This window comes from Aplysia californica, unplaced genomic scaffold (genome assembly GCF_000002075.1).
Source record: "Aplysia californica isolate F4 #8 unplaced genomic scaffold, AplCal3.0 scaffold00061, whole genome shotgun sequence".
Taxonomy (NCBI): Eukaryota; Metazoa; Mollusca; class Gastropoda; order Aplysiida; family Aplysiidae; genus Aplysia; species Aplysia californica.
In genome coordinates, this window is record NW_004797331.1 from 1,451,723 (window position 1) to 1,466,529 (window position 14,807).

Consider the following 14,807-nt stretch of genomic DNA (forward strand, 5'->3'; position numbering starts at 1 on the left):
GGTCTGTATACTTTGTGACTTTATTCCTGGTTACCGGGTCTGTATACACTCCCATATTATATTCATGGGTAAAAATGGACACGTGACTCATTGGCTAGCCCTGACTACCCGATAGGCCCGACCTGTCCCGGCCCGACCCGATTGCGTATGTGGGCACCCCCTATTATGGAACTAATGCTCCCTTCAAATCCCCGGAGTAGATCTAGATCTACTGGAACTTGGTTTGTTTGGGAAATTTTCAAGGTTTTCCACACACTATCTAGATCTAGATCTTCTTTACGATATACGAGGCACAACATTCAGAGACTAGTTTCTTGAATACTTCACATTGTTGAAAGGGGAGTTAAATCTGTAATTCGCAGTAATTCACATCAAACCATATTAACTCTTTCTGGACGTAGTTTTTGGGGGTCTAAACGTAATTGACTTGTGGCTCAATTTGGCAGCACAGGTGATGTACAAAATAACTATTCATATATATATATAAACATAACCATCACTCAAAACGTAACATTATATTATGTATCAAATTGAAGGAAATTGAATGAGGAATACATCCCAACATGAAACAAGGATTAATTTTGAACATAAGTGTGCATTACAAGGGTTAGAAATGGTGATGAGAAAAATAAATTTTGACGGAAAAAATAACATTCACCAAACATGTGAAAGCAAATCAGCATAGCTATCCTATCATACACAGGCCAAGAGCATAATCCATAAATCTCTGAATGTGCAGCTTTTTATTTGAAAGCCATTTTCCAATTTTTGTTAAGAGAGAGTTATGATATTTATACTGAGTCCGGTTACATCGTTTTGTTGTGATGCAAGACCGCAAGAACTAATTCACTCGTTTTTCCCCAAACTCACGCTTTGACGAAGCGAAACTAGATGTTTTCGTTTCCTAAATCCTTTCCAAGTTTTCAATAAAAGTAAAAAGTAATTATAAATGATGGATCGTGTTAAAACGAAACAATACTGAGGCACCCTACCACAGCCGATATATTGGCGATATGTTCGCTAAGGGTGTGAACTCGCGCCTATATATTGGGGATACGTCCGGAAAGAGTAAAGAAGGAACTTTGATGTCATACACACTTCAGCCTCAGGAACTTGGCGAACTGGTCTGACATCTCAATGAGGGAAACTTGGATTTATTACTGTTTATTTTATAAAATTCTTTTTTTTAAAATGCAGAGGTGTTTTTACACACCCTCACATCGATAAAATTTGATAATTTAGTCTGATTTAGAAGAGTATAGAGAAGGCAGGCATGGACCTTGCCTCTCAAGGCCAACCTGGGCTGAAAGGGACACAAGGTCACAGAAGAAAAACTGAGATACTTTAAAAAAGATTTCTCCATACAGAAGTGGAACCAGGATCTCAAGTGTATGATAGTGAAGGGCCTAATACCGGGTGCACATTGGCATGATCGGGTCAGTTGCTAGCCAGATTGAGGACGCAAAGCGGCTATCGTGGCACAAATCGATCGCCTGTCTCGTTGCCTAAAAAACAAACATGTTTGTTTTCAGGCAACGAGTCGGGCGATCGACCCTTCCCGATCCCATCCGCAATGGGCACCCGGTAGAGCTGCCATTCTACACTACAGACACCAGTTTCCCACTGGTACTGTGTGCTCAAAGCTGAAAGACAGGCCATGGGCAGGGCACATCTATGGAAACTTTGAAGTCAGAAACTATCATTCAAGAAATTGAAGGTGACCTCTTCAAATATTACTGTTGATTGGATTGACTATTATGTAATGAGAACTATACTGAAACCTGTAACAAATTAAAGGTTGAGAAAAAGAGACCTGGATGCTGGAGCAAAGACTTTATTATAATCCAAGATGCTATGTTTCTCCGTAGTCGGGGATTTTAATTGAAAAGTTGATCCACAGACATGACTGGGAGCCAATATCCACACACTGTAACCATCCTCTGTCAGACTTTCATTCTTATAAATTTATGTCCGTTAATGTGGTTTTTGCTAGAAAGAGGTTCATGGAAGATGGTGGACTTGTTAGAGGTTTGAGTTGCCTGCATTCTCTTGACCTCGATCTTTTCATGGAGGGATTGGATTTTTTCATGAGCTTCTGGAGAAAAAAAATTATCAATTTGCATGAGACCTATGCTGAGGACTAGTGGAGTGATTTTTTAAACAAATTCCACACACTATCTAGATCTAAATCTTCTTTGTTATATTAACGATAGGCACAACATTCAGAGACTAGCTTCTTGAATACTTCACATTGTTGAAAGGGGAGTTAAATCTGTAATTCGCAGTAATTCACGTCAAACCAAATTAACTCTTTCCGGACGTAGTTTTTTGGGGGTCTAAACGTAATTGACTTGTGGCTCAATTTGAATTCATATATAAACATAACCATCACTCAAAACATAACATTATATTATGTATCAAATTGCAAACGCTTTCTGGCAAAAAAATGTTTTTCGTAGTCATTGCTAAACAATTGTAAGAAGTATTTAGATACATATTTGTGAAACTGTATAATTTTCAGTGTTCATTGTCACTTTACATTCCGAATAGCCTTCGAACTTAACATTTAAACAATCAGCCCATCTCATCACCAGTTAATGTGACGACTTCGAAAATTGAGCAGAAATATCTTGGTTTTTAATTTTTAAGATTTAATCTTTACAGCTCCAATCGTTTATAGTGGAGTCAGCTTAAGACTGAATATTATGGTTAATCTGAAAACAGTGGTAAATGAAAGACAATAAAATCCCTGATATTTGTCCTTCTTTGTCTTTGTAAGAAAATTATTGATGACCTGAAATGGTCCCTTTTCTAAACAAAAAAGAATTTAGAGGGCTATGTAAAATAATAAACCACGACAAGCAACCCTCATGTTACGCTAATTCTCAATTCTTACACACTTCAAGATCATAGCAATACAGGAAAGAGAGACATGAGAAGGCAGGTGTGGACATAGAGCTAGAGAGTGAATTTTGTTCATCCTTTAGATGCCTTCAAATATGAGAGTCAATTGATTGACCATAATGTTCTTTCTTTTTTTTGAATCAATTTTAATCTCTGTTTTGTTTTAATGTTTTGAAATTCTTTGATTTCAGATAAGTATTTTAAATGCAAGCAAACAAAGTTTTAACACCACAGTGGAATCTCAGGAGGAAAAAATCAGGTGCCTTGAAGTAAGTTTTACTTTTCATGTAGGCTTCAGAATTGTGTACAACATGAGTTACTCTATCGTCAGTGCTCCTTTGGAACCTCATTAACTCGAATTTTGAACTTTTACAGGAGAGACACAAAACAGTCTAACGTTGTTATCGTTAACCTTTTTGCAATCAAATTTTTTCAATATATTTTGATGGACCTTAGACAAAAATCCTGCTGTGAAGTATGTGTTTTATCTGAGTGTTTTATAACACAATCTGAGTTAGTGGCAAAACATTTTTTGTGCAGAGAGGTTCTCCGCCTCAAGCGCTGCTCCATTGAACCTCTCTAAGGTATTAGCAACATCTCTACTTGTATAGTTTGAAGAAGTGTAAATTGACCTTCAAATTGTGTTCAGTTTCAGGTATGGACATTCTAGGAAGTTTTTTTCTTCATTTAGAAAGAAGGGTTATGTCTAAAGGTTGTGTTCTATGTTTCATGTACTAGTGCCTATTTTTAAGATTTAAGCTGTTTTTCTTTTTTTTGGTTGTCGTCTTCTTTTCAGGACTGAAGATTTGTGAGAGACTGGAAACTCAATCACAATTACTTAATTTGACAGGGCGAACCAAAATATGGATGAAAATTTGAGAGAGAGAAAGAGAAAGAGAGGGAGAGAGAGATGGCAGAGTTGAGAGGAAGTCTTTGCAGGTGCCCCCCTCATTAACATCTGACTTGAACGAATGAGTACAAATGGAGCATGTTTAAACTTAAACTTAAGAGAGTATCTCTAGAAATTGTCTTAAACTGTTCTTTTTCTAATCTTAACTTTTTTTGGTACTAATGGAAATTGTTTTCCTCAGGCTACTATTCAGAGTGATTATGTTCCCAGAGATGTACACGAGAGTCTTCAGAAGAAATTAGAGGTATGATGTGGCTATTTTAACCCCCCAGGTGGTGTCAGGGGTAATTATGATTTCACCATATTATGTTGGAAAATGTTTTAGAACAGGCAAACCAAGCAAGTGAAGGCAGTGACCTTGTCTACACATTTTCAGATAGTGGAATGAAAATATGAAGTAGAGCACATTTGTGAAGTTGAAATGTTTGGCAGTGTAAAAAAAGTGGGATAAAAAAAATGAAATAGCAACTCAAATTATGACCGATTAAATCAGCTGCAACACCACAGAAGGAAATTTTTATTCTGTCAACCCTTAGAGGATTAACTTTGTTGTGGTTGCAAAAATGATGTGGAAGTTTTTCAGTAAACTGTCAGAATAATGTAAAGCTGCCCATTGGGATGAGAATAAGGTGTTGATCTGAGTACGACCATTATGATGATTATCCTATTACATATATTGTTTAGAGTTTTCTTTACGCTCTAATATCCTTTACTAAGAATGTGAATATTGGCTAAATGATAAGCTTACATGTTGTTTTGTGAATCCATGTGTGCTGCCAGAGTGCTGGATTTGAATTTTTTCAAACTGAATTTTCTCATTTGAGCTGTCTAAGCTCTTAAATTGATGAAAGAAATAGATGATACCTTTTTTGTGTTTTCAGGATGACCATGTGCCATTGGATAAATATAATCAGCTGAAGAAACAGTTTAAGGTACTTGTTTCTAACATCTTTTTCTTAGAGAAATATATCATTGCTTTAAGAGCTTCATCTACTGATCGTTTACTCCTCTTGTCTCAGGATTTTTTTTTTACCTACCATTTTAATAAGGGATATTTACTGAAAGGTGAATTGACTTTGGGATTAAAAGAAATATTCGCAGAATTATTGAAGATCTAGGATTCTGAAACTCAAACATGTAGTACTTATGCTTGCGTTTTTTAAATTGTAAAGTTTTCGCTTGATTCTACATCTTATGTTACTGGACTTCTTGTCTCTTACCCTGACACAAGACTGTCCTAATTTTGTACCATGCAATATGCTCAAAACTGACTGTCTCATATTCAAACCCATCAATGGGGAATACTCTGATTGAGGAAGTTGATAATGTAGATAGTCTCGATACTTCTAAGGAAAGCTATATACTTGCTTTCAATAGAAATTCTTTATTATTGTTTCAAGACATATTACTGCATTATTTGGAGAAGGTCTGCAATATTTTGTGTGCTCAAGTTCTTGTGTAGTGTGTGTGTGTGTGTGTGTATGTATGTGTGTGTGTGCGCGCGTGTGTGTGCATGCATATACGTGCATGCCAGTGTATGCATGCCTGCATGTGCATGTGTGTGCATGTGACCGTTTGGATGTTTTTATTTTTGTGTGTCTGTGAATGGTTAAGGATCGAACGGAGCATATTTCAATACCTATAAAGGTTTAAGGCCCTAATGAAAGTTCCCCCCCCCCCCTGTCCAACATTAGTGGCATCATGTTTCTGTTTTTTTTAAAATATTTTATTTTACTCTTTCAAAAGGAGGAGTGTGAGAAGCATGTTCAGACCCAGACCAGGCTGAGAGAAGTCCTCGACCAGCTGGACAGTTCACTACATCAAATTTCTGGTCTTACCATGGAAAGAGAAAAGGACAAGGCAACATTTGAAGCAGGGTAGGTGCTGACCATAATAGGAGAATGCTGAAGTCTTATCATTGGCAAGTTGTTCAACAGTTGTAAGCCCAGAGTGCAAACATTTTCGGGGGAAAGAAAATGAACTATTTCTTGACAGAACGCCACATATATCTATTTTTCAGATGTTTGAGGAAATTGGAGATTTCTGTTATTCACTCATTTACTGAATGAACTAAGCAACATTCTTTTTAGGGTAATCACGATTCTTATCCTTGAAGTCTCCACACATTTTTGACAAAACGAGACATATCCGCAAAAGAAGTCAAATCTTTATAGAATGATATTAATTTTTTTTTACCCTGTTTGATGGTAAAGTTTCAAGTTACAAGCTTTGTGTACTCTACTGAGTTTTCAGTTAGACCTGTCACTTCTTATTCTTAAGTAATTTTTTTAGAAATGATTTCTGATCATCATTCATCAATTTTAATAAAGGGAAAAGTATGCCTTTGTCAAATGATATCTGTATTTCAATAAATTAATTACAATTCTTTTAAAGCGGGCGGAAAATTGTCAGGGCAAGATGTGATAAAATTTCAGACCTTAAAACTATGTATAGAACCATGCAAGTGACAGTGAGGAAGAAAATGATTAAGCAGCCACATTATATATTAACAGTGAACAGGGCTTGAGATGACTAATGTTACAAATAAATATGCAAGCGATTTTGCTGATGTTTTTGACAAACATGGTTATAGTCTGTGTGCAAAACTAAGAAATTCCTTTCTGCCCACAGGTACGATGCTCTTCGTGATGAAATATCTGCACTTCTGAAGAGAAATAGTGAACTGGAAGAAAAGTTGGATGGTAATATCTCTCATATCTTTTTAGAAAAATTGAACAATAGTCTCCGCCTAAACGCACGCCATACAAAAGCACACTCCGCTCAAACGCGCACTTTCGTCATCTGACCGTTTTTTTTTACTACATAGTTTAGATGTACAAACGCATGGTCACTCCCTCTAAACGCACGCTCCTATTCAAGAAACATGCCAACAGGTTAAGCTTGTCAAAGGGAACTTTTCACCAGAACCTGCACAGCTTGCATAAGACAAGCATTGACACCCGGATATTTGACGAGACTGCCCCTCACGCCGAACAAAGAGAATGATGGACAGCGTTTTCACATCCAACTTTCCACCGACACATATGTCTAGGACTGGTTTGTGAAATGTTGGGGGGGGTTAAGGGACTGAAATGTTTTTTGATTGGTCACTGGAAATGTATCTTTGAGAGAAGGTTGCTGACTGGTGTCTGGGTGACTGCATTGTTTCGTTAGACCTAGGCCTATGATGCGCAACACGCGTGAATGCTGTAAACACTAGACACTAGATAGGCCTCTACTCTATAGGATTAAAGGTTATAAACCTAATCAGGTGTGTTCGAAGAACTTATAACGTACTTGTTCAAAGAATCACAACAGAAAAGTTTCTCTGAATGTAGAGATCTATGATTCTTATGTCGTCCATGAATTTACGGTCGGGGGTGGTCGCTTGGAAAGCCACGTGGCTGGGCCGTCGTCTCCATGACTATCACCAACAATTTCCTCTTAGGCTATCCGTTCCCGAGATTTTATGGTGCATATCATTACATTGAGTCTGTCTTTCTTACACCCACCCCCACCCATTCAATGCCTTTGTATTCTTAACCGCAGTCGGGGAATCCTTCTCAGAACTGTCACGTATCGTCACATTATCAACCAAAGTGACCCCCTCCCCAAAGGGAGGTCACAAGAATATCAAGGCAATGAGATGACTGCGTACCTTCCTCCCTTTGCAAAGGTTCATGTAAACGCACGCTTAGTACAAACACGCACTAAGGAGCCCTCCCGAGCACCGTGCGTTAAAGCGAGACTACTGTAAAACAGTGTTTGTTTTATAATGTGTTCTTGTTGTACACACAAAAATTGGATCAGTACATGATAGGCTTATCATTTTATCTCAATCAGTAACATGCATTTTCTGATGAGTCATTGTGTATTCAGCTGATTTCTATTTTGACCAAAGATGTTTCGTTTGTTTGAAAAATATGTTGCAAAAGCCTGGATTTTTCCTTTTTGGGTTGTACTTTTAACAAAGTGGAAAAAAAAAAAAAGAACATCAAATGGGAAAACAGGATTCAGCCAAATATACAATGTGGACTGATAACATCAAGGCATGGACTGGCCTAAATATGACAGAGTGGATGACGGCGGCTAGGGACCATAAACAATGGCGGATCATTACACGTCAACCTCTGAGCCAGAGAGAAAAGTAATGCTTGGACATGAGAATTCTTAAAATGATCTCAGAATAATGAATTCTGCATTGAATTTATAAATCGTAACATAACTGACAATGCAGTCTATTATTTGAAACTCTAAAATTGTATTGAGTTTAATCATTTTCTTTTGCTTTTCTTCTATTAACTTATCGTGCAATTGTTGAACCTATCGAGCTAGTGGCATTTGGGAAACACGACCACTTTAGGTTAGGGGAGGCCGATCCTAGGGTAAACTTTCCCACGTATAAGTGCTGCATTTTGGGTCCTCACTTAGAATATAACATGCCTATTGCTGCTCAGCTTAAAGATTCACAAACAGGCTGATAAAAAATGAGCCATTCCTGTCAGAGGAGATCCAGTATAAGGCTGTCTGCATATTGGCTGCTACATCACCCATCCTCTGACACTTACTTAACCTCCAACTTTACGCTGCATCTGCTTCTCATAGAACTAGAATCTTGTATTGCAGTTGAGTGCGCTCAAATAATGGGAATTTGCAGTCATGAGAGTTTTTTTGGTTTAGCCGTGTTTTCAGTTTAGGGAGATTGCTGAGATTCTGGAGTAAAAAATGGGGGATTCTACTTATGTTTGTTTTACCACTGTTTTTGGATTAAGTGTGTTCAGTTTAAGCGGGCTCCTCTGAAATTCCTTCTGTGCATGAGAGTTATTCAGAAACTGCTTTGTCTTATGACATGTTTATATATCCAAGAAACGTTACCCAGTATACTGCTGCTCATCTTTAATTGCAGATAAATGTAAAGTTAACAGTGAGTTGGAGGACAGGATCACGAGGCAGCATGGAGAGATTGAGGACTTGCAAGAGCAAAAAGTGCAGCAGAAGTTGAAGTTCCGACAGAAAATGACAGAGACTGAGGTGGCAAAACAGCAGGAAGCTTACCTGAACCGAGTCCTTAGTGGTGAGGAAAAGAAGAAAACAAAAAGATGACATTTCTCAACATGCTTGAATTGTTGAGATTTGAACCTGTCACAGTTGTGGATTCAATTCCTTTAATTGAGTAGGCCTATATGCCATGTTTAGGTGGGGGGGTTTTTACGAAGTGTATACAGACCAGGTAACCGGGAACAAAGTCACGAAGTATACAGACCCGGTAGGGTAACTATTTTGTGATTTCGGGAAGTTTCAGACCTCAGACCCGGTAGAAATCTTTTGTGTGTGTGTGTGTGTGTGTGTGTGTGTGTGAGAGAGAGAGAGAGAGAGAGAGGGGGGGGGGGGGTGCTAGCAAAATGTATATGACATGCCCCAGTTGGCAGGAGGGAACGAGAGAAAGATAGAGTGGGAAATAGGTGGGGACAAAGAAATACAGAGACAAACAAAGAAAAAGAGAAGGTGAGCGGTACACAGAGGAGAGAGAGAGAGAGAGAGAGAGAGAGAGAGAGAGAGAGAGAGAGAGAGAGAGAGAGAGAGAGAGAGAGAGAGAGAGAGAGAGAGAGAGAGAGAGAGAGAGAGAGAGAGAGACTGCTCGATTGAAATTATGACATTGTAACTTGTTCTTTTCTTCGGATTGTGATTCCTCCTATTCCAAAACGGAGGAAAAACCATCGTTCATCGAAACGACATCCGCAATCTTCATTTAGATCTAGGTTAGCCGCAAAACTAGATGAAAGATTTATGTCTGTCTGCCTAGATCTAGACCTAGACCATAGATGTAGAAGAACCTAGGTTTACCCTGAGCCATGAGGGCGCTGAAACTCTCCGAAATCACAAAAGAGTTCCCCTACCGGGTCTGTATACTTTGTGACTTTGTTCCCGGTTACCGGGTCTGTATACACTCCCTTTTTTTAATTATTGATATTTTAAAAAACTTGTCAGGAAAAATCTTAGAAAATGGGGTTCTACTCTACTTGTAAAAGCTCAGTATTTTATTTTTCAATTGCTTCGAAAAAATTCTACTGTTGTCGTACAAGGATAACAATGATATCACTTTATCAGTGCCCATGCTGTTAATTTAACAAAGAATTATTTCTTAGACAGCTTTTGTAAGGATGGCTATTTTGATTCTGCTCTGACATTGTATGTTCAAGCACAAACTAGTTTCCAATTGTTTTTGATGATGTTGGAAGTGCGTCACATTGAACTGATAGCAGTGATTCTAGCCCAAGTTCTTGCGCCTAGTCATGTTATTTCTTGTTATTGTCATCTTATCTCTGTATTACTTGTTTACAGAAAGTACTGTCTTCTCTTCTTTAAGTGCTCCAAGAAGCTTGTTAATAATATTTATTTTATTGTTCTCTGTTAATAAAAGATGAAATCGTTCATATATACTAAGACTTAGAATACAGAAACTATAATGTGATTTGACTTTTGATTACAGTGTGAATCGGTCTGAAAGTAAAGGGTCTTGTATTTGCCTAGTACTGCTTGGATTTGTAGGCAGTAGAGTCCACTAAACCGAACATGGGTGGTTGGCGGGTGCTCTGGTGTGGTTTGCTTCTTCTTTCCTATCAAACGTCTGTCGTCATTATCTCCCCTCCTTCTTTATTGTGTTTGTTACTCTCTTGTAACACCTGTAATCTTCGGCACTTATGTGACCCTATTGTGTTGCAAGTGCCGTAAAACACTTACTAAAACTAAAACCGAACATGTTTACTCTGAAAACAGTGGTAGACTGAAAGAAAATAACAATCTTTGTTTTTAAAATTTTTTTTTGTAAGAGCAACCACTCTAAACCTTAAACTTGGCCACACGGAAGAAATTCTGGCAGTCCTGTAGATTTCAATTTGAGTGGACTCCACTGTGTATATATTTTGTATGATTGTAATGACATAGGAACAAATATTATCGCTGTAATCTCTGCAAATGAATGACTGTATGAATAAAATCAAATTTATGCACAAAGCAGTTTGTTCTTTCACTTCTATGTTCCAGTCTTCGAACTGCTTGATCAATCTCATCGTGCTGATTAGTGGTTATGGTATTGTGTCTGCATGAATACTGCTTGCAAAATGAACTTTGCTTAAATTGTGTGGCGTGCTGACAAAATGAGTTACTTCTCGAATTTTTGCCTGATGGAAATAGAGATACATCAAATTTATAAGTTGAGTTTTTACAATTTATTAGTATTAGTATGAAATGATAAAAGACATGTTAAACTTGAAGAGAATAGTATCAGTTTAGAATCTATAGATATGACCTTTGTGTTGATTTTCGGCCGATTTCACCTTTCATGGATTGCCAGAAGTAACTCATTTTGTCAGCACACCTCACAAATATAAGTGTGTGGCATCATGGTGAAATCAGATGCTTGAAAAATAATGAAGTTGAAGAAAATCGACATTTTTCTGCCCACTGGGCAATTTTATGGAATTGTTTTTTTGGCCCAACACCTTTCAGGATCATTTTAAAAGATGTTTTCTGTGAATGTGAGGATTTCACAGAAAAATTTTGATCAAAGGCACAAAAAATTTGTACCCACAAAATGTACATACTTGCTGTCACACCTGTACATGTGTACACACTCACTGTCACACCTGTACACACATGTACACACTCGCTGTCACACCTGTACAAGTGTACTCACACTCGCTGTCACACTGTACACTACAAACGTGTACACACTCTCTGTTACACCTGTACATGTGTACACATTTGCTCTTACTCCTGTACACACGTGTACACACTCTCTGTTACACCTGTACATGTGTACACATTTGCTCTTACTCCTGTACACACATGTACACACTCGCTGTCACACGAGTCACACCTGTACCTGTGTACACACTCGCTGTCACACCCATAGACAGAGTTGTTTTCACAAATTATGAGAAGAAAACTTTGAACGAATTCTCTTTAATGTTTATTCAAGTCTCTTTCTCTCTCTCAGACTCATGGGTGAGATGTGGACTACGCAACTTTCGAAGAAGTCTTCAGCATTTTGTGGTACGGAATTATGATAATTCTATTGGCGAATATGATTGAAGTAAAAAATTTGGTGTTCATATGGTCTTATGCAGTTTCGAGCGCCGTAAAACCTCTACTAAAACAAAAGTAAAAAATACGCTTTGTTGTGAAAAAAAAAATAAAAAAAAATACCCGTGTGAAGCAGAATTCAAACTCGATCAAGGAGAAGGGAGGTAAAAGCTATATAAGAATAGAAGAAATAGACTAAATACAAGTTACGTCCCTTGAATGTTTCTACGAGCTCATGGTTTGGCTGCAGAGTTCAATAACTTTACTAATAATAATAGTCAGTGCTAAGAAATTCAAGGTTCCAATCTGATGTTGAGCGGCCTGAATTTCTTTCCTTCTTTCTTGAATATTTTCTCTTTGACTGTTCGCCTTACCAAAGAACATAGCCTTTTTTCTTCGTTCTGGCCTACTCTGGAGTAGTAAGTGAAACTAGCCAAGAACGATTTACTGCCGTGTAGGCCTAGATCTATTTATGGATTAAGGGCACTGTTCATAAAACTTAAAATGCTAGCTTTAAGATTGTTTACTGATTTCTTTATTCTTAGAATTATAGTCGTTAGAGCTAGGAATCTTTAACACGTGCTACTCTGTTGTGTAGCGACTAGGCACTCCGCCGCCGCAAGCAGAATTTCGATTCTTGTCCAGGGGAAATGTTTATCGAGTACCGGTATCTCGGTCATTCAGCTGTGACGTTGTACATGGTGTCCCACTCGGCCCGGATTGACCCTGGCATGTAGGATCGAAACCCGTCTCCTAAATGGTCTAAACAAAGACTCTTTGGGTCTAAATCGTATCGATAGGGTCTAAAAACACCTACATTAGAACAAAAGTTACCCCCCCCCCTAAAAATAAAACCTTAGAACTTGCACAGCAAACGCAGATAAGGCAAAGATTAGTTTATCATAACAACGGGAAGAGGCCAACATAACATCGTGGGGACACAATGTCACCGACAAAGCGTACGTCTCAAATATTGGGAAGTGGTTTGTAATTCCAGCTCATCGAGAGATCCTGGGACACTGTGTGCGCCCGACGCGTGTCTCCCGCATGTGTGTGGTTACCACGACTTCAGTGGACTCGGGCTGTCCCCGGGGTTTTATGCATCCCGCATAATTTAGCAAAATTTGACAATCTTTTTTCATAATTTCTGATTATTTTCCTTTATCATTCTTTGCTGAAATTAATAGAATTGCATAATTTCACATTTTCGGCTTATTTTGCATAATTTCTGAATTTATTTTTGCGTAAAACCGCGGGGACAGATGTGTTGATAGACCCTGACTAGGTCGGTGACTAGTGACTATAATAATACATGTAGTGCGATCAAAAATTCGTAACGCAATTTGGTCGCTTTTAAGATGATACCAATAACTTCATATGCCCCAAAATTGACGAGCGCCTGACTCCAGCGCGTTGTAACACATTTTTTGTATCCCTCTCGGCCCGGATTGGCCCTGGTACGTAGGGTCAAAGTCTGTCTCCTAAATGATCTAAATCGTATCGATGGGGGCGTAAAACACCTACATTAAAAACAAAAGCCAAAAACCCCACTAAAAATAAAACCTTAGAACTTGCACAGCTGACGCAGATAAGGCAAAGATTAGTTTATCATAACAACGGGAAGAGGCCAACATAACATCGTGGGGACACAATGTCACCGACAAAGCGTACGTCTCAAATATTGGGAAGTGGTTTGTAATTCCAGCTCATCGAGAGTGAGAGATACTGGGAAACTGTGCACCCGACGTATGTCTCCCGTATGTGTGGTAACCACGACTTCAGTGGACTCGGGGACAGGTGTCTGTCCCCGGGGTTTAATGCACCCCACATAATTTAGCAAAATTTGATCATTTTTTTCATATTTTCTGATTATTTTCCTTTATCATTCTTAGTTGAAATTAACAGAATCGCATAATTTCACATTTTGGGCTTATTTTGCATAATTTCTTTTTTTTTCTTCCCGTAAAACCGCGGGGACAGATGTGTTGATAGACCCTGAGAAGGTCGGTGACTCGTGACTATACTAAAATGATACATGTAGTGCGATCAAAAATTCGTGACGCAATTTGGTCGCTTTTAAGGACAAGCGGGCTAACCCAGATTTCGGGGGTTTTCAGAAATCTTGACCAACACCAAAAGTGGATATTGCCCTACCTATAGGAGAAGTTTGGTTTCATTGGTGTGTATGTTTTGTTTAGTTATAAAGAAAACTCTCCCTGTCTTTTAAAGAAACTGAACAGGGGGAAAAAACTTTATCTTCGATTTTCTCAAAACAGCATTTTTTGGGATAGCCCCCTGGTGCTTAAAAGCGACCATTTATAGTCAAATTCTCCTTAATTACCGAACCTAGATTTTCCAACTTTTGCACAATGATAATGACTTATATCAATTTGTCTTAACAGATGAATATTTTTTTTCAAACACCTGTACACTATGCTCTAGAAATTTCTTTAATAAATACTAATGAAAAGTCCCAGTCTACGGTTTCTACAGATTTTAAAGAGTTAACAGCTGGGGCAATATCGCTTTTGAAAGCAAGTCCGTCATTTTTTTCTAATCGCGAGATTATGCTAATTGAACGCATGTTTTGAGAATCTGTAGCATGAAAAAAAATGTGTTCACTATAAAATAAATTTCTTGTATCAAGTTTGGCCGCTAAAGAGCGTCATTGGTGAGCTGTAACGTAGGTTCTATGCCTATACAAAATGCGTGTGAGAAGCGGGAATTTTCTGTTCGTGTGTGAGTATGTGTGTGTGTGTATTGTGTGTGTATGTATACTAATGTGTATGTGTGTGTGTGTGTGTGTGTGTGTGTGTGTGTGTGTGTGTGTGTGTGTGTGTGTGTGTGTGTGCGCATGCGTGCGTTTGGGTGGGGGGGGGGGGGGGGCGACAGGTTAAAGTGGCAAAGG

The 14,807-nt window shown here is 38.3% G+C and overlaps 1 protein-coding gene across 1 annotated transcript in view; it reads left to right on the plus strand.

Moving 5' to 3' along the window:
- LOC101845451 (serine/threonine-protein kinase MRCK beta) overlaps nucleotides 1–9,084 on the plus strand; it is a 13,069-nt gene extending 3,985 nt beyond the window's left edge. The window contains exons 2-7 of the mRNA XM_005093289.3: nucleotides 3,096–3,173; nucleotides 3,996–4,058; nucleotides 4,696–4,746; nucleotides 5,561–5,691; nucleotides 6,446–6,516; nucleotides 8,721–9,084. Of these exons, the coding sequence (XP_005093346.1) occupies nucleotides 3,096–3,173; nucleotides 3,996–4,058; nucleotides 4,696–4,746; nucleotides 5,561–5,691; nucleotides 6,446–6,516; nucleotides 8,721–8,917 (591 nt within the window). The 3' untranslated portion in view covers nucleotides 8,918–9,084. The remainder of the gene's footprint in view (nucleotides 1–3,095; nucleotides 3,174–3,995; nucleotides 4,059–4,695; nucleotides 4,747–5,560; nucleotides 5,692–6,445; nucleotides 6,517–8,720) is intronic.
- The last annotated feature ends 5,723 nt before the right edge of the window (nucleotides 9,085–14,807 follow it).